Source organism: Zingiber officinale, chromosome 5B (assembly GCF_018446385.1).
Source record: "Zingiber officinale cultivar Zhangliang chromosome 5B, Zo_v1.1, whole genome shotgun sequence".
Taxonomy (NCBI): Eukaryota; Viridiplantae; Streptophyta; class Magnoliopsida; order Zingiberales; family Zingiberaceae; genus Zingiber; species Zingiber officinale.
In genome coordinates this window covers 16,098,359-16,119,010 of record NC_055995.1, presented here as the reverse complement: position 1 = coordinate 16,119,010, position 20,652 = coordinate 16,098,359, and the positions used below count along the sequence as shown (strand labels likewise).

Below are 20,652 nucleotides of genomic sequence, written 5' to 3'. Positions count from 1 at the left end.
TTTTTTTATTCATTTTTGGACCAATAAAAATAAATTGATGAGAGATAATGATATCTACATTTAAACAGATGACGACTATTACTTTCCACTAATGTAAATATTGGATCAAGATATTGTCCAGTGTTTATGGATCACAGGATCCCTTTTTGAGATTCTATGATCTAAAATTGTTAATCCCTTCAGTAAATTAGATTATAATTAGAATCAATTAAAATTGACTATCATTTCTTAAATTTATCTTTCCATTAAATTATAATTTGAATAAGATGATGAATATACTATATGGCATAGAACAGGGACATAGTCCGTCCACCTGTCCTAATTATAATCTAGTAGTAGGGAAGATTAATTTAAGGAAAATCACAGATATTTTTAATCGGATTCTAATCACGATTAAATGTACCGGAAGGGATCATGATTATGGAAGGATCTGCACGCTTCACAACATATCGATCTTCTTCCAGTTTCCGAATCAGGCTCATCGACTGCTCCGCTTCGAGCAGCGGACACGGATCTCCAACGAATGAAAAAGCATCAACTCCGAGAGGGATCCTGATTCCGTACTCCTGCCCGAGTTAAATTATTTTCGGTCGAGTCAGAGTCCCTTCTTTTTCTAAATCCCAACTCATCGCCGAACCTCCCTTGCTCCTCTACCTCCCCTTCCCTCGTTCGCCGCCCGGCAGCCGGAGACCTCCGCCGGCGGAGACCTCTTTCTCCAAAGTACAAACAGTGGAAGATGCGATCGGAATCTTCCTCTTCCATGGACGAGCTATCTGATAAATTTGCTCGCGACTTCGGGCTCCGGCCGCAGGGTAAGTCCGCCCCTATGTCCGCCTCCAAAACCGAGGCGGTAGGACTACGAGAAGGATCCTACTCTGCCGGATCATCCAGGAGCACGGCGAGATCCGGACGGAATCCAACCTCGACTAACGACCCCTTCGTCAGCGACAGCGGAGCTGGCATCTCCGATGATTATGTCTTCGTTGGCGTCTTGGGATCATCAAATTCGTCTTCTCGTGGTCGTTCTGCTACTTCTTCATCGCAGACATCCTTGGATGTTATATTTGATGGCCTCGCGGATTCGACTACAAAGACCTCGTCTGCTTTGCCTGTCTATGATAAGCCGGTATATGATGACGACATATTCGACGGGCCTCCGGGCCTGAAGAACTCGTCATCATCGAAGTATGAGGGTATTTTTTCTTCCATTTTGTCAGGATCCGGTCATGTTTCGACACCTCCGTTTGCGGATCTTCTTCAGAACTTTCAGAAGCAAATGCCAGAGTCTAAAGGCAGGAGTGATGGGAAATCTTTGGAGAAGGAGGAACAGAATATCTCAGAGTTTGATGAGCTGATATCAGGATTCAGTAAGAACAGCCAGCTGAAAGACAGGTATGATGTCTGACTAATAGGTGAATTTGATTGTTGCTTGTTTGCTGAACGTTACAATTGCAGAGTAAATTTTGTTGTTACCCCTTAATTGAACTTGGGGCGACAATGAAAACATTTACGTCACGAATCAAAGCAGTTTACTAAATATGTTTATATTGAGATTCAGGATAGTAACCTGTTGTGCATGTCCAATTTTCTGATGTATGTTTGTTTTAGATCTGTGGTACACCACTTTAACTGAACTTTGTGACTTATATCTTCTAGTTGTTGAAAATGGAGGCAAATATGCAAATTGTCTATCAGAAAGAAAAAGTGGTGCACCTGATGTTGTTTTGATGCGATTATTTTCCACCCTCCAACTGAACATATGGGCAATAAACTAAAGTGGAAGTATTCTAAATTGTTGACCTTTGCTTTTATATATGTGCTTCATTGATTAGACCTAGTTTTCTTTTGAAAATATGCTATATAAGGAGATTCTTGGAACCAACTGAATTAACTTGCTAGAGACACTAGTGGACATGGCTTTTCCTTGTCAACTGAATCAAATGCTTATAGCTTATCATATCAAGGTATCCAAGTGAGCTTATTGGATAAGGAATCAGTGTTCTTGGCATTTATTGTCCTCATGGTGCTCGTGTGGGCCTAAGAAATGCCTTAAACCAATTGATTAAATTAAACTAAGTTGCCTTATGGCATTCTTTGGGATAGTCGAAGCTACCTAGCAACCAAGCAGGCTAGTTTGAGATACATATATGGAATTTGAATGGATGTGTCTGCATTATGGCTGGTAGGACTTGCTGTGTTGTTTCATAGTGTCCTCACAGGGGCTAGGTTGAGGGGTTGAGGTAAACATAATCTTACAAGGACGTGTAACTATCAACTGGTTACTATGTAGTTATGGGAGCATGTGTCATCTAAGGAACGAAAATTTACAATATTCACAGGGACAAGATGATGATAGTGATGGCTATCATTGGATTGCTTAGTCTGGGATATCATCTATTGATTGGTCAATTGGGGTAATTATTGGTAATGATGTTTGGTTGGGCAGATTCAATGCATTTGCTCAATCTACAACTGCATCTTTTGGCATGTTCTTTGTTGCTTTTGCCATGTTTCAGTGGTTAATGCGTGGGTAAATAAGCTCTCACCATATGAATGCTATGTTAGGTGATAAAACCTTTAAAATTTACAAGCCAGTGAACTATTTTAATTCCCTTCACCCTTCCACTTCCTCCTTCACCTCTCTACACTTTGGTTCCCCTCTCTTTGTGATAGTAAGATGTTTATAAGGTACATAAGAGATAGAATCAAGGGGACAACTTTAGCATTAAGTTCAAATGGACAAACCAGTTGGTTATATGATCATATCATCTGAGTTAATCCTATAATTTGTGATTTATGCACTTTGGCATACTTATTTTAATGGTACCTCTCTTGTCCTTTTTGGCAAAAGTCAAGCATAGGGTATGCAATCTCAAATTGTGATGGAAAAGTAACCATTCATTATTTGCACATTTCCTTGATGAAAACTTGCAGGAGACACTTTGATAAATGATGAGAAACACCATTTTGAAGTAAGTTGTGAATTTTAAAAATGGTTGACTTTCTACTCTCTTTTGATCTGAAAGCTTAAAAGTGGAAGTAGCCCTTGAGGCATGAAAGTATGTGACTAGAATTACAACAAAATTAAGACATGAGACTTGAAATTGTAATTTTAAAGTAAATGCTTGACTTGAAACAAAACTAAAACATGATACATATAATTAAAAATATTCCAAAATGAACTCGATTTGAAGCTAACCCAAATTATGAGCTATGTTTTATAGTTAACCCATTTTTTCTAGGATTTGCTATCACTATATGCATTCTGCCACATGGCCAATAAAATTCTTTATTTTTCTTCCAGTTGTACTAATTTTAGCTGTGAACTATTTGAAATGTATGCTTTATCAGTTGAATATTTGTTTTGCTCTGATTCCTTGTATTTTCAAGAAATTTTGTCACACTCTTAGCTTCATTCAGTTAATTGTGCAAACAATGTACCAAATGGTTCATGTTCAATGTTTGACTTACATGCATATATATCTCTCGAAGCTGATGAACTATATACTTTTATTGGGATGGCTGTAACAGCTGGCATACCACTTGTTAACCTTTTGAGGTGGCTTTGTCAAGTTGGATGTTTTTGTACTCCATACATAGAGTACAAAACTTCTAAAGGTCTGAAAGATGGTTAAGATGGGGCAATTGAAGACTTTTTTTAAAGATCAACCCAAATAAAATTGGAAATAGCCTAGAACATTATAGAAAAGAAATAACCACATATTTGAAGACTTTTTTTAAAGATCAACTCAAATAAAATTGGAAATAGCCTAGAACATTATAGAAAAGAAATAACCACATATCTAAACGGATTCTATTAAACTTGGATACCCTTTGTTCTCTATATAAGACAATTTCCAAAACTAAATTACCTTAATTAACTTTTTCTTCTAAATATAAGGATCTTCAAAATAAACTCTTACATACTTTAATAGTATTAAGTTCTTAGGTGGCGTTTGGTTAAATGACGGGAATGACTATGGGTATGAGTTTGATAGTAAGGTAGAATGGGAATGGGAATGAAACCTATCTAGTTATATGGGTTTGGTTGATTCCCATAAATTTAGAAATCATTCCCAAATTATCATTCCCAAGCCCACAATCCAAACACTATCTTTTACTATCATTCCATTCACTCATTCCTAAACTCATCAACCAAAGACCCCCTTAATTTGCATTATCTAGCTTGCTTTCCACTCTCTATATAGAAAACAGATCGAACTGCTCCCCAGATTCTAATCACATTACTGAATTCCTTGAAGTCTATCCTCTCTGATCTTTTTCTTTTTATGCCAAGTCTCCATTGATTATATAGATTCTGGCCCTTGTTTTCCCCCATTTTTTCATTTTTCATTAATTTTTGTATTTATGTCAAATTTTTGTTCTTGCTATCACCATATTTTTATAATATAAAGCTCTTTTGCAGGGAAGCTCCAGAGGCCAGACACCAGAAGCCAGATGCCTCAACAGCTACACCAGCTACAAATAAAGCAGAAGCTCCATTCATTGTTTTGGAGTCTGTATCTACCTCAGCATACTCATCATCTTGTTTATTTTCTGACCCTTTAGAAAACATTAGGAGGCCTGTAAGTTCAAAAGCCATGCATTCTACTAGTAAGAGGATCTTTGCTGATAGCAATACTTTTGATGGAGCCTCAAAGTCAGTGACTTCATCCTCAGACAAAATAGATGAGAGGTACAAGGAGAGTAGTTTTTTAGATGATTTCCAAACTAAAAGCTCTAGTTATGATGAATTAGGAACGGAACCACCTCACCCCTCTTTCACTTATGTATTTGATAACATCATGCCAAAGGTGGAAGTCAGGAAATTCGATGACTTGCACAGCCCCACTGGTAGAAATGGCCCTAATACAGACACGCATGAAAGAAACACTACAAGGGATCAAGCACCCAAAATTTATAGACATACTGAAACCAGAGATGATGTCTGGCTTACTGTTTCAGAAGTCCCCCTTCACACTCAACCTACAAATGCTCCACCTCCTTCAAGGCAACCACCTCTACTTGTCATAAAACACACACGTTTCAATGTTGACGCAAAAACAAATGATAATGAGCCTCTTCAACAGTTCACCCATAGCCATCCTTATGATAGAAGTTCCATAAACAGATTTCCATTAGACAACCTTGAAGATTTTGCTATGAGCAAATCTAAAGCATATGCTATGCATAATGAAGACATTTTCAATAGTGTAGAATTAAATCAAAAAATTTCTGCAGCAGCTGCTATGAAGGACAGAGGTGAGGCAAAGTTCCAACATGGTGAGGAGCTAATGGAGAGAGAATATGACACAATATTTTCTAGGAACCATGAATATGCGCACCAAGAAAAAAATGGAAAAAAAAAATTAGATGGAAAAGATCTTGGAGGTACGGAAAGAGTAGAAAGATTGGACCAGGAACGATTACAAAAGGAAAGGGAAGATAGAGAAGAGGAAAAGAGATTAGAAAAGGAAAGAGAGCAAGAACTAGAGAAGGAAAGAGAAAAGGCCAGACAAGTTGCAGAGAGAGCTATAAGAGAGGCTAGGGAAAGAGCAGCTGCTGAAGCTCGACAAAAAGCAGAGAAGGCAGCTGCTGAAGCACGACAACGGGCTGAGAGAGCAGCAGTTCAGAGGGCGGCTGCTGAGGCACGTGAAAGAGCTGCCACATTGGCAAGGGAAAGAGCTGAAAAGGCAGCTGCAGAGGTAAGGGAGAAGGCTGCTATAGAGGCAAGGGAAAAGGCTTCCTTTGAGGCAAGAGAAAGAGCCGCAACCGAGGCTAGAGAAAGGGCTGCTGCAGAGGCTAGAGAAAGAGCTGCTGCAGAGGCAAGAGAAAGAGATGAAAAGGCAGCTGCAGAAGCAAGGGAAAAGGTGAATGTGGCTAGGGAAAGGGCTGCTGTGGAGAGAGCTGCTGCAGAAGCACGACAAAGAGCCCAGAGAGCTGCAGTAGAAAGAGCTGCTGCAGAAGCTCGGGAAAGGACTGCTGCAGCAGCTCGAGAAAAGGCGGCTGCTGCTGCTGCAAGAGAAGAACAGAAGGAAGAAAATGATCTTGAGTCATTTTTTGGCATGAGCTCCCGAGCAACTAGTGCCCCAAAGCAAAGATCTACCGCTTCAGTAAGAAACAAAATCCATTCTGGGGTCAATACCATGTGATTTTTGTTTGTTAACACTAGCTGTCTTTGTTTTTAGGAGACAATGTTTGAAGTTAAAGTTCAGAATAGAGGGAGTTCTGATGGATCACTGAGAACGGCCTCAGGTTCTTCATCTACCGTTAGGAAGGCATCTTCTAGTGCTAATATTGTGGATGACCTTAGTTCCATATTTGGAGGTAAGTGTTTTTTCTAGTGCAGCATTCTTTTGGTTCCTGTAATTTTTCAGAGCTAGTGAGATAAATAGCTTGTTTCAACTAATAACACGTTTACTCTAAAAGCGCCCCCATCATCTGGAGAATTTCAAGATATTGAAGGCGAGACTGAAGAACGAAGAAGAGCTAGACTTGAGCGCCATCAGAGGACGCAAGAACGTGCGGTAATGTTCACAGCTTTGTTACTTTAATAGAACTGAAATAAGCTAATTTTAGGCAGTTAGCCCTATTGGAATTTGTTCACAGGTGAAAGCCCTAGCTGAGAAAAATGAACGTGATTTACAAATCCAGAAAGAGCAAGCAGAGAGACATGTAAGCTACCAAGTTCTCCAAATTAAACTTGGTTGGAATCTTTTCTACCTTCTGTAATCTCACTAGATCTTGATTTAAAATTGTCAATACATTTATTTATATGATACATATGCTATATGATGAATTTCAGAGGATTGCTGAAACATTAGATATTGAGATAAAACGTTGGGCTGCTGGAAAAGAAGGCAATCTGCGTGCTTTACTCTCATCACTACAATATGTGAGTTCTCACTCTATATGGTTGAATGTCTTGCCTATGTTGCTCAAAAAACATTACTGCATAAAAAGTTCTAAAGCTGATCTGCTGAGTGATTATCACTGTTTCAATTCTCCTATATGCTTTGGTAAATGTTTTTAAAGACACTAGGAGTTAATGAACATATGGCTTAGGAGATAAGATGAAGGCACATGCTAGCAAAACCAAGGGACACGCTTATATAATTTCATATCTGAGTTTGTTGCATGTGCAATGTATATGTGTATGCAACTGAAATTGTAACTCACTAACAATTCAGAAACTTCTAGTAATAAGCAACACTTCAATAAACCCAGATAGAAATATAAACTCAAGTTTTATATGGATAGTCATCTATTCCTTAAACATGTTTTCGGTCCCATCTTATCATTTGATACTAAGTTGTATTTGTATTGGCATAGGCATTTAGAAATCTCATAAAGATTGATGTTGTAATTTAAAATATTAAGGATTTGAAAAATATAAGTAGAACTGAATTAGAATTGACTAGAAAATAGATGGAAACCATATAATCAATTATATTTTGGTTAAATTAAGAGTGAAAAATGATGGAATCAGTTGAAATTTGGTCGAATTAACTCAAGACACCAGGGAGTCAGGTAAATCTAGCCAAAGTTTGGCCGATCCCAACTTAAAACCTAGTAAATATGCATGGAAGGGGTAGAGAGCCTTTATTGATATATTAATTCTATGTTAAATTCCTTAGGGTCATCACCTCTTGAGATACATAACGAGATTGCATGGTCAGCTTCAATGAATGCTCATGATTTGACTAGATAAACCGAGTGCCTCATCTATCTCATTCACTTTCTCTCAATGTACAATTGTCTAAAATCCTTCTTTCCTATAATGTCAATTTGATCTAATTTAGGTCCCAATTACACCCTGTAATACTAGATATATATTTTTTTATCAAATAAGATATATTATTCTATTTTTTAAAAATCTATATTAATAAATTTGATCTTATCATTTATTAAGACATATTTGTATTATTTTGTTGATTCTACATTAATAAATATGATTTAATATATATTATTTTTCTAATCAAATATAATTTTTAATGATAGTATGATTTTATTTAAGATTTCTAAACTATGATATTAAATAAGAACGATGATAGTGAACAGGTAGTTATAATAAGCTTTTAGTAATATATGTGTTGCTAATCTAATTCTATTAATTCTACAATTTGTTATTTATGATTTGTATTATTAAAATTCTGGTATTTAAAGAAACATAATAGGAGAAAGAAATAAATAGAAGGCTCCCCTTATTTTCAAAATCTTTAAATGGGCATCCTTATTTTGATTATTATCAAAGGCACCCAATCACCTTTTTACTTATTATACCCTTTTAGTTTATCTAATAAAACTGCCTTTTTTACCATTCTGAAATAAAAATCATTTTAAGTTCTAACTTTAGACCTGCTACAAAATGAATATATATTATTCTCATTGAACTGCTTGAACACTTTAATTAATGAATATATTGCAATTCACATTGAATTCTCAAACTGACAAAATGAATAGATTCAATTTGTTAATTTGAAGCCTTTCCAACTCTACATATGAATAGTCAATGGTTTGAAAAGTGAACAGTCAAATACATTTTCATTTGAATTAGGAAAGTTTTTGCTTGAAACTCACAAAAGTAAATGGTTTTAAATTTATCGATTATTTTTAATAAATCAGGATAAAAATGAGTATAATGTGGATAAAAATGAGTATAATGGGCATATTATAAGTGATAGGGTTTCCCTTTGATAATATTGAAAATAGGGATGCCCTTTGATGATTTTGGAAATAAAGGCCGCTGCTTTGATCTTTTTTCCCAGAATAATATAAATATTGTTAAAATTCAACATCAACGCACATGCCATCTATGAATTTGTTCTATTGTTTTCTTTTTTTTCTTAATGAAATTGATTTCACATATCCTACCAATCAATACCACTAGCATTTAGACTTTTCAACTATGTAGTCCTTATATTGTTATTGATTCTGATAACCATAACTGATAACCTTGAAATCTAAGATAATGCAATCGTCATCCTCATGAAATAAAGAACTGCCATTATCATAGTCATTGCTTAATGTATAATGCCATGCCTTGCATGAGCTAGACTTGTCATGAAGCTACCTTTGCTTGCCACATGAACTGCAATAATGCCAAATCAAAAATATATGCAGATGCCAACCAAACTAATTAAATGCAACCTTTGAAAAAACTCCACCAATATTATACACAAATCTCAAAAAATAATTTAGAAGTAAAAAATGTGAGTATAAAAATGTAAAGTGGATATGAGAAGGAAGTGCATGATGTCAAATAATATATCTCATAACAAAATTTAATGAGTGGTAAATAGTCAGGTTTATCATTTTCTATATTTAACCTTGTTGCTCTCTTATCACAATTTTTTCTTAAATTCTCTTAGATGGTTTTATCATTTCTCCTGGTTCCTCTTTTATACACTTACAATTATTACTTTTTGTATTTATCAGGGAATGTTATAAACATTATACATAAGGGCAAACGACTCACATAGAAATGAACAACCCACAATCTACTCAATACAAAATGCATCATAAACATAGATAAATATATATATCTTATGAACAATTTGCAATTCACTCGATAAAGATATCTCGCATATATATAAAGTGAATGATATGCAATCTACTCAATACGAGAACACATTATATATAAATATAAATCAAAGTGTGAATGACCTGTAATACAATGAAATGCAACTTACAAAAAAAAAGGGTGAATAACCTGCTGTCCGCCAAATAAAAAAATATTTTTTATAAAATAGTCAAAGCATACACATGCAAAAAGACTTGAGAGTCATTTTTGAGTGTGGAGTCAATGCTTTTTGATATAAGCATTTTATTTATTTTATTAATTCAATATAAGTGGTCATGTAACTCCTTTAGAGTGTGAAGCTAGACTGCTAGAGCCCTATGGTATAAGTGATGCATTTATTATTTTGTTAATTTATATAACTAATCATGCAACCCCTATAGAGCGTGAGGTCCAAACTCACAGAACTCTTTTCAAAGTGTGGAGCTGAAGCTCTAAGATATAAATAATGAATTCTTTGTTTTATTGTTTAATGAAAGTTATGCTTTAATTCACATATTTAAATAATGAATTCTTTGTTTTATTGTTTATTGAAAGTTATGCTTTAATTCACATATTTTCAGTATACTTATTTTTTCTTGTTTATTAGGTGTCATCAAAGAAGGGGAGCCTTGGCACAACGGTAAAGTTGTTGCCATGTGACCAAAAGGTCACGGGTTCGAATCCTGGAAACAGCCTCTGCTTTTAGCAGGGTAAGGCTGCGTACAATGGATCCTTCCTCGGGACCCCTCATGGCGAGAGCTTCGTGCACCGGGCTGCCCTTTTTTTATTAGGTGCCATCAAAACATGCTAGACAACTATGAATGTCAAATGGACAAGCAGTAGATAAACACATATCAAGAAATAAGAGTAGAGACAATTACAAAAATAGTTTTCCTTTCCAACAACTTTAGAATTATTTGATCTTTGTTATAAATTTAATCATTCATAAGGAAAATGTACTGAAAGGAATAATAAACTACCTGAAAGAAGAAATTCACATAACATACAAGATGACTAAAAACATCTCGGGGTTATGCTATTGGAGCAAAAGGTGATATCGCTCACCCTAAGTGGCCTAGTATCGATGACCCCCCACGGCAAGAGGCAGGTAAATCACGAGGGACATTTTGCTTTAGCGCAGTGACTCTTTGCATAGGGGAGGTCAAACACCCAACGAGGCATTTTGCACCCACTGGGAATTGACCCCAAGACCTATTGGAGCAACCACCTGTGCAGGGATCAACTGCGTCATCCCAATGTTATGCTAGTAACTAGATATGTTAGATGTGAATGATAACACATTTTTAACATAAAGCAATTTTCATGACAAGTACACTTTAGTTATTCATGCTCACCATCAAAAGGTACAAACTACTTAATCCTCAAGATTTACGAAATACACAACATAACATCTTATGAAAAAGAGTCTTGACTCATTAGAACATACTACAACAACAACAACCAACCCTTATCCCACTAGGTGGGGTTGATTATATGAATCCTTTTACGCCTAGCTCTATCTCCAACTCATTAGAACATAAGTCATAATATTGAACAAATATCCGATTTAAATATGTTATATTTATGCAAATAACTAGGCCACAAAGTGGAAACGACTGAGTTAGTATTGCTCTCCTTCTGAGCAAGACAATAAAGGTGGCTCAGTAGGAAACTAGCGCTTGCATCAATGAATTGATCGTGCCAAAAATTCCAGCAAAAGGATAGTGATTCCCTGAGATTGGCAAGCACAACCTACAACCATGATAGGATAGTGATTGGTGGCTTGCCTTGTAGACGGTTAGGTCACACATCATGTGAAAGAATCAACGAAGTGGTGATTGCTTCAGGGGAAGCAATGGTGGCGATGACCCAAGGCAGCATTGGGACATCAAGAGAGAGAGAGAGAGAGATCATGAAGGAAGAGATTGGAGATGGAAGAGGTGGTGGTTTTGATGACAACAATTGCTTTAGGCATAGGTGGCCGTGGTTCTGACATGAGTGCAGCATGGTGGTGGCGGCTGGATTAGAGGGAAGAGAAAGCACAACACAGGTTGGGGGGAGAAGTGGGGTTAGGTTGCTGATTAACATTTTTGCAAATGAGTCCATTAGTTTTAAAAATTTTCAATTAGGTCACTGAAAAGAAAGCAAATACTATGTAACATATAACCCTCATCATCTTTCTCTACTTGTTGGCCAAATTTATGTTGCACTAGAACTTTGAACAAACCACTATCCTATCAAGTGGCTTCTATTGCCTGTCTTATTAAATTATGTTGTCTATCAAAATCCAGTCCAAGCTTCATCTCATTAAGACTAAGGTTGATTTCTACCTAGCAGATTGAGATAGATTTCAGTGTTTGGTTTGCTAAAGTTGTTGATGATAGTCATCCTAGTTTATTGCAAGTCTTTCTTAGTCAAGTTTTTCCCTACTTTGTGTGCAGTTTCATTTCTTGTCAAATAAAGTATGGATGCTAGGATTGGACCACCATTTGGTATATGGATACTGGTTCTGGAATCTCACAAGTAAAAATTGGCTCTTGCTTATATGTTTTGTTTACTTGATAGTTGGGAAGATGAACGTGTGGAGAAGGGAACAACTACCATTGGTGGTGCTTGTTTGTGTTTTGTTGCACCTTCATTTAGAGAATTATCTACTAGTTTGTTAATCCTTCAATCCCTCAAGTCCTTTATAATGGACTTGTTCCACCTAGTGTGAATTTTGTTTATCATAATGGCATGTGCACTATTGACAGAATGTGAGGTTAACTAGAGAAAGCCAAAGATTAACTAACACAAGGCTAGGAGTTGAAGTATTGAACACTTTTTCTTCCTGACATTTTATTTAAGGACTTTCAACCAGACTATTACTTTTCACCTTTTTTCATTTCTTTAAATAATGACAGCCTGTCTTTTGTACTTGATCACATTTTATTCTTATTTAATTATACTAGCCTGTGTATTGGATCTTGTATAGACCCGACCCCGGGCCGGGTCTGGCCCGGACCCGGCCCGGGCCCGTAACTGGGTCAACGGGCCGGTTGCCCGTTGACCCGGTTCGCCGGGTCGAACCGGAACCGGCCCGGCAAGTTGCCGGGCCAGTTCTGGTTCATTGGTTGTAAAACCGGCGAACCGCCGGTTAACCAGCGGGTTGAACCGGCGGTTCAGCCGCAAATTTTTTTTCTTTAAACGGCTTGAACCGCCGGTTAACCGGCGGTTCATAGCCGTTGGGAGGGTTTTTAGGTATTTTTTCAACGGTTAGGATCATTTGACCGTTTGATCAATGGCTATGATTTAGTGTCCGTTACTATCAAAACTCTATAAATAGAGAGCTTATTTCATCATTTTTCACACACATCTTTATTCTTAATTTCATATTCTCATATTCTAAACGCTTGGTTTCAATTACAATGGAAGGAGGCCGCGGAGGTGCATCATCTCGAGCTCGGAAGGGAAAGCAAATAATGAATCCGCGGGAGGAGGACCCCAACATTCAATCCACCGATGATGAGATCGAGCATCTTCCGAATCCGACACCCGACACACAAGGAAGTACCGATGCAATTACTTCTAAGGTTCGGGAACTTCCTCCTCTAAAATCTTCTATTTTTACTAAACATTTTGAGAAGGTCACTCTTCCGTCGGGAGAAATGCGTGCAAAATGTAAGCACTGCAATGCTTCCTACAAATTCCAAGCCAGCGGCGGCTATGGGTCGTTGAAACGACATGTAGAAACGAAGCACCCGACGGAATATGGACTCGACCGTTCTCAAACACAATTATCAAGATTTTCTTCAACTAGCGGTAGTACCGATTCCGGTTTATTTTTATATTCGGATAATAAATTAAGAGAATCATTAGCTAAATTTGTTTCCGTAGAACATCTTTCTTTTAGTTTTGGATCTAAATGCACATTTGAAGATTTTTGTAAAGAATCTCTTAATCCATGTGCTAAACGTGTTCCTAGGACTACACTTACTTGTACAATTAAAAAATTAGTAAAACAAGGAAAAAGAATTTAATTGATGAATTTAGTAAATTAGATAATAAAGTTTCTTTATGTTCGATATTTGGAGTGATCATTGGCAAACACATTCGTATATGGGTGTGACTTGCCATTGGATCGATAACTCTTGGAATCTCCAAAAAAGATTATTAGCTTATAGAGGTTTTGATGAATCACATAATGCTCATAATATCGCACAATTATTATGTTTAATTTTAGAAGAATATGGTTTAACTCATAAAATATTTTCAATATCATTAGATAATGCTAGTTCTAATACCGCTTGTATAGATGATCTAAAATTTGTTTGTCAACCTATTATTGGAGGTTTATTTTTCATATTCGTTGTGTATGCCATGTTTTAAATTTATGTGTTCAAGATGGTTTAAAATTTTAGAAAGTTATATTAAACCAATTAGAATTGCAATTTCTTATTTATGGTCTCATCCATCTATAATGAAACAATGGGGTAGGTTTTGTAAAATTAATGGAATGAGACCTAAAAATTTCACGTGATGTACCAACACGTTGGAATTCAACATACCAATTATTACAAGATTCATTTCAATATAAAGAATTATTATGTTCATTTTTGCACAAAACACTAATGCTAATATATATTTATTTTCACAACAATGGAATATTTGTAGTAGTATTTGTGAAATTTTAAAAGTATTTAATGATGCAACCGAACAACTTTCCGGTGTTTATTATCCCACTGCTCAATTAGTTTTAGAAAATTTTCTAATATAGTATTAGTTTTAAATGAACATATTAATAATGAATCTTTATCTCCTTGCATCTTAGCTATGAAAACTAAATGGGAAAAATATTTTTATTTAATTCCTGAAATTTATTTAATTGCATTTGCTTTAGATCCTAGATTTAAATTAGAAGTTTTACAAGAAATGTTAACTTTATATTATGATGCTTTAATTCCAATTAAAGATTCTTCTTCCCTGATCCAATTAATATTATATATAATGTTAGAATTTATTTATATGATATTTATAATCAATATTATGCAAAATATGGAACACAAATTAATATTTCTGAAATTCAACAAACTACTAGTAGTAATTTAAAACTTACAAAAGCACAACTCTTATTAAAAGAACGGACAAAACGTCCACGGGGATCCTCAAGTTCCACACAGGAACTTGAGAATTATTTTACGACTTCTTTTGATTTTAATGAAGCAGATAGCGAAAACTTCGATATCTTAAAGTGGTGGTCACAGAAGGCTCAAAGCTTTCCCGTTCTCTCCGTGATCGCAAAAGAAATTTTAGCTTGTCCAGTGTCAACTGTTGCTGTGGAGCAGACGTTCAGTGCCGGCGGCAACATATTAGATGAACGACGATCAACTTTGTCTCCTGACTCATTGGAAGCCCAAGCATTACTGGACGATTGGACCAGAGCGGAGAAAAGAATCCAAGGAATGCAACTTTCAGATGACGAAGTTGAAGATTTTGATACTGAAGGAACAAATACGACAGGAACAGGAAATGGAAGTGAATGAAAATGTAAAAGAACTACGTGGGCTTTGATTCCCCTAAAGGGATACGTAGGCAACTTAAATAAGTGCAAGCCCTTTTTTTAATAAATTTTAATTTCTAATTTTTAATGTTTAATTTTTAATTTTTATTAACATATTAATCTTGAACCGTGACGAACCGTGAACCGAACCGTGAACCGGCGGTTCTGAACCGTGAACCGTAACCGTCTTGGGCGGTTAAGGTTAAGGGTCGACCTGCCTGGAACCGTCGAACCGGCGGTTCCGAACCGTCGAACCGTCGGTTCCGAACCGTGGTCAGGTCTAATCTTGTAAGCTCAATAACTAATGACCAATTTCTTTTGAATTGCATTGCCAAGATAATTCCTTGCTCAGCAATGTAAAAGCAAAGAGGGTTTTGCAAATTCTGTGGATTTTTTTTAATATATCTGCTCATTTAGCTGACTAAATGATATTTTGGGAAATTATGAGGAATGTGTCAACAGCCATTTCTCTATCTGAAGCTTTCTCTAGTATATTTTTTGAGGATTGTGTAAACACACATTTCTATATCTCTAGAATAATTCTTCCAGTGAGACCCATAAACTACTTGTCCAATACTGCTGTCTACCCTTAGTAATTGGAAAACTAAAGTATATTAGCCCACAATGCCCCATAGGATTGAACTAGGGTATCACACATCACATAGTTGATTTAAGATTAACTTTTTTCAGTTGTTCCTCAACTCAAGGTGGCCAGTTTTTTATCACCGTTTATCTAGCAAGCTTATTATAGAGCTTTCACTTTTAAGCTTTCTGCAATCCATTTTTTGCATGTCGATTTGCGATAAGATCTATGCTGCACATGCCCTTATCAAGTAATCACACAAATTTTCACAGCCAAACTAGAAAAGTAGTCTTTTTTGTGTGTGTAAAAGAAATATTTTTTTTAGAAGGGACGTCTCTGTGATCCTCTCAGCAGAAACCTATTAACATGATTTTATATTTAAAAAGAAGGTAGGAGTACAGTTGAAAACTTTGCAGTCCTTTTACCTATTTTTTTGTTTTGAAACATGCACATAGGTCCTTTGGCCTGAGTGTGGCTGGCAACCTGTATCATTAACGGATCTTATTACTGGTGCGGCGGTGAAAAAAGTTTATAGGAAATCAACTCTGTGCATCCATCCTGATAAAGTGCAACAAAAAGGTGCTACTCTTCAACAAAAGTACATAGCTGAGAAGGTTTTTGATCTCCTGAAGGTCTGTATTCCCATGCTAATATATCCTTGTTTTAGAAGTATTAATTGAAATCATTGTCATTGTTCACTTAACCTTGTGAGTTTTATAAGAGTATTAAATGGTTTGTTCTCCATAATGAAGCTACAAACATGATTCCACGTGCTTTTGCATACGTGAAACATAAATTTGTGCTTAAAAAAAAATAATAATTCCAGTTAGCCTCATTGACTATCTCTGGGAGTGATCGGCCTGATTCCATAGAAGTTTTCCACCGGTCACCAGGTAAATCTAGAAGTGCACACGGCGGCCAGCCCAGAAGCCTAGCATCCTTTAGTTACGCCCCCCCAAAATGAATTTGTGCTTAAGAATCATGACATGGTTCGGCAAGATAATGTTTAACATTAATAACATTAATATTGAGCTTTAATGGTGGATAATGGCCTGCTATTTAAATTTTTAGTGTTATAGCACTAATGGGAGAAAATTTGCTGGACATATAGTTAAAGAACATGGCATTTATTTGATCATGTTGGATCCATATTTGACGAAGTGACTATCTGGTTTAGCAAATAACTTATTTGCAAGGACAGGTGGCCTGGAAAGGGCTTTGAAGTTGCAAATGCTACTTACACATTTTAAATAATTGTATATTGCATTTGCAGGTTGTGACTAATCAATAAAATATTAAAATAAAACATACATAATTGGATAATTTTATTCTATAAAAATTATAAGATAAAACATGCATATAATAAAATATTTTCTTGGTAAATTTACTTGTGTATTACCTATAACATTCTTTAACCCATAGGAATTCAAATAAAGCATCTATTCATTCCATGTACCCAGCAAAGGAATACCTACCTAATCCTTATCTTTTCAAATTCCATTTAGTGAACCAAACACACAATAAATGACTAAATGTGGGAAGAGTATCTTGTGCAATTGTTTTTTGCTTTGTAGTTTAAACCCTGAATTCTCCATGTAAAACTAGCAAAGCATAAGTTCTCATAGAGCTGTTTGTTTGTACTTTTGCTTTATGTAAGATATTCTAGGCTGTAAAATTCCTAGAGTTTAGTCTGTAAAATTCCTTACGAGTTTAGTTAATATTGAATCAACTTGACTGCTGGTTTTGCTTTGGTTTGTGCAACTGCCTTTATAATGTCTTTGATTACCTGATTGGACATTTTCAAAAAAGTAAGACGAGATTTTTTGGGGAAGTATAGGGAGAAAAAATTCATAAGCAACATGCAAGTATAAAGGTTCAGGATCTTTTAGGAAGTTTTGATCTAATGAGGTAATGAAAAAACATTTAGACTCCTTGTAATTGTACTAACTATTGTTTATAGTTTTGAAAACAGAACAGAACTAAGAAATAACTGCTGCAACTAAGAAATATGAGATGGTGATTGATCCTTTCCATTTCTTCTCGATTGGAACTTCTAGATGTTGCTTTACTAGAATCATTGATGACTTTTTCAAGTCTCCATTTTGTAAAGAGTTTGGCTCTCGACTTAGTTAAGATATCCTTAAAGATGCTGGGTTGAATATGGAGATGCTTAGCAAATGTTAGTTTCATAGTTTTCCTTTATGGTGAAAAAAAAATGACTGAAAACCCTATTTTAGCATTGACTACTTTGCCTTCCTTTTCTGAATGTTTTGTGATGTAAACCAGGAGGCTTGGAACAAGTTCAACTCCGAAGAGCTCTTTTAAGAAGTCCACGAGGCGACTTTGTTGCATGACTTGCTGGGTGCATATTGATGTCTTCACGTTTTTTTTTCTTCTCATGTTTATGGGTTGTGTATTCTAGTTTGGGTTTTTTTACCACTAGTGCCTTCATCAATTTGCATATCCAGAAAGTTGCCTATTTGTTCGATTTGTGTAATGCCTTGCAGATTCTTTCTTCTCTGGTGTTTTTTCGTCCTTACTTTTCTCCCTTTTTTACTGTTTTCACTATTCCTTGACAGTTGAGAATTTTCTTCGAAAGAATGAAAAATTATCGTTACGCATTATTTTTCCTTGATAAGATTGCATGCATTGTTGATGATATTTATTAGAGCAAAAGTAGAGTGGTTTTATACTTTTTGGAAGGGAGTAAATCACGGAGATATTTGTTCAAGCATAGTGGACTTTTGTATTAGGGAGGTTAGGTATTTAGTGAGATATTCAGTTGAAAATTCAATCTAATATTTATTGAAGTAATTATTTATACATGTATTAACTGTGTCAATCTGTGGGGGCAACCCTTATGATATTTATGATGATGTCGTCAGTGAAAGTTTTATGATGTGGTAAAACAAATAAACTAGTGAGAAGGGAAGGGTGAATTATAACTTATAAATAAAGTTAATTTATTTCTCTAGTTAACGACCTAGCAAGGATATACATTAATAATATTAAAAAACACATAAAATAAAGGAAAGAGACTAGAATTACTTAATTATAACTTTCGGGTTGTTAGTCTAAGAATAATGAAAATTTTATTAAGATCTACTTTGAACGTGAGTTAGAGGTGGAAAAGTTTCTTACAATAGTTGAGTACAAGACTAATAAAGAATTGAATGAATGTGAACTAAACCGTAGTATTGAACTTCGAGTTTCGGTCCTCCATTTATAGTCTTCGATTTAACCTTTTATTGACATGACATATTCCAGGTATTTGGAAGCAGTCTGGGCGCCTTGACTTGTCGAACTCAATCTACTTTAGCAACGGTCCGTTAATGACTTTGGATGACTTCTCACATTTCGAGCGTTTGGAAGTGTTTCGGGCGATTGCAGCCTGCTAAAGTGGACGCCATCTTGATTCGTTTCGACAACGACTCTTGTTGACATGTCCACAACATCTAAGTGTCTAGATTTGTTCCGGGCGTTTGGAGTTTGGAAGCCTAGAAATGTTCCAAGCGCTTGAAATGGTCAACTTGTAGAGTTGATCATTTTCTTCTCTAGGTGGTTGCATCTCGTAATTGAGTTCACTACAACACAATTTTATTTTTCTCCTCAAGCAGTCTTCTTTCGGACTTCTTGTCCCTCAGATGCATCCTGTATGTCATTCTCACACTACCGAAATACTTTTCTGGAACTTCTTGTTTATCGGATGTACTAAACCTATTGGCTCCTTTGTACAATCCTTCATGACCACTCGTGTCTTCTTCCATCACAAATGCTTGTGTATTTCCTTAAGTCCTTTTATAATTAGACACACAAGTTAAATCCACAAGGCCTAACTTGATTTATGTTGAACTCATATCAGAACTGTGACTCAACCACTTGATATATTTAAAATCTCCACTTTTTGATATGAATCAACACACGTTAAGTTAGAAATAAAAATATTTACAATGCAATAAATATTTCAAAGTAGCAAACAATAAATATTAAAAACTCCCCTTAGAGTTATGCATTTTCCCCCTCTAACTTTATATATCTTCCCTTCTCTTCTGATAACATTAAAATTTTGGGGCTAAAAACTAATTTTAAAAAATATTTTTTTAAAATTAACAAAAAAATATAAACTATTGACTAGTTGTAGCACACAATATTTTCCATCACACAAAATTAATTGTCACAGAAAATTCATTTTAATTATTTCTATTTACAATTTACATGATTTTCTTTGAACATTTATCAAAAAATACTAATACGTTCTCAAAAATTCTCAAATTTTGACAAAGTATGAAGGCTAAGTGTGTTTTATAATAAATTTTACGAAAAATCCATTCAAAATTTCTATTATTATAAATGTAATTTTGCTTAACAAATATTTTTAAAAATTTAAGTTTAGAAAATTTTGAAATTTTACCTAACCACATAATGCATATTATTCTTTCACAAAAAAAAGTGTTTCCTTAAAAATTTCCATCAGAAGATATACCGACTCATTTTTATTTTACCACACGCAATTTCAACAATTGATAAAAAAAATAATAAAAAAATATTTCATTCTCATAAATGTGATTTTGCTTAGAAAAATATTTAGAAAAATTTGAAATTTTACCTAACCACATAATGCATATTATTTTTTCACAAAAAAAATATTTCCTTGCAAATTTCGAACAGAAGATATAGCGAATCATTTTTATTTTACCACATGCAATTATAATAATTGATAAAAAATAATAAAAAAATTCATTCTCATAAAATTTTAATATTTTAAAGTTAATTTTGATATCCAAAATAAATGCTTACCTATTGAATTTACCATGTATTTGGTAGGAATTGAAAATCTTGACCGCTTTTTAATTTGGCCCTTATTATTTTTTAAATTTTAATTTAGTCTTTCATATTCTAAACTTTGTTGGAAAGAGTTTGTTGATAATAAATTCAAATTTGAACTGGTTAATTTCAAGGAATCTATTG

The 20,652-nt window shown here is 35.1% G+C and overlaps 1 protein-coding gene across 2 annotated transcripts; it reads left to right on the top strand.

The window, feature by feature from the left end:
- Window positions 1–604: 604 nt before the first annotated feature.
- LOC121984167 (auxilin-related protein 2-like) lies at window positions 605–18,308 on the top strand. 2 transcript variants are annotated; one of them, XM_042536983.1, is made up of 8 exons: window positions 605–1,392; window positions 4,427–6,113; window positions 6,189–6,327; window positions 6,430–6,527; window positions 6,610–6,675; window positions 6,806–6,895; window positions 16,140–16,316; window positions 17,971–18,308. In XM_042536983.1, exons 1-8 carry the CDS (start codon window positions 737–739, stop codon window positions 18,007–18,009), a joined length of 2,952 nt encoding a protein of 983 aa, XP_042392917.1. In that variant the 5' UTR covers window positions 605–736; the 3' UTR covers window positions 18,010–18,308. The 2 variants fall into 2 exon arrangements, 1 of the variants encoding a protein (XP_042392917.1); XR_006112801.1 differs by lacking the exon at window positions 17,971–18,308 and having other exon boundaries at window positions 6,610–6,706; window positions 16,140–16,251.
- Window positions 18,309–20,652: the final 2,344 nt, after the last annotated feature.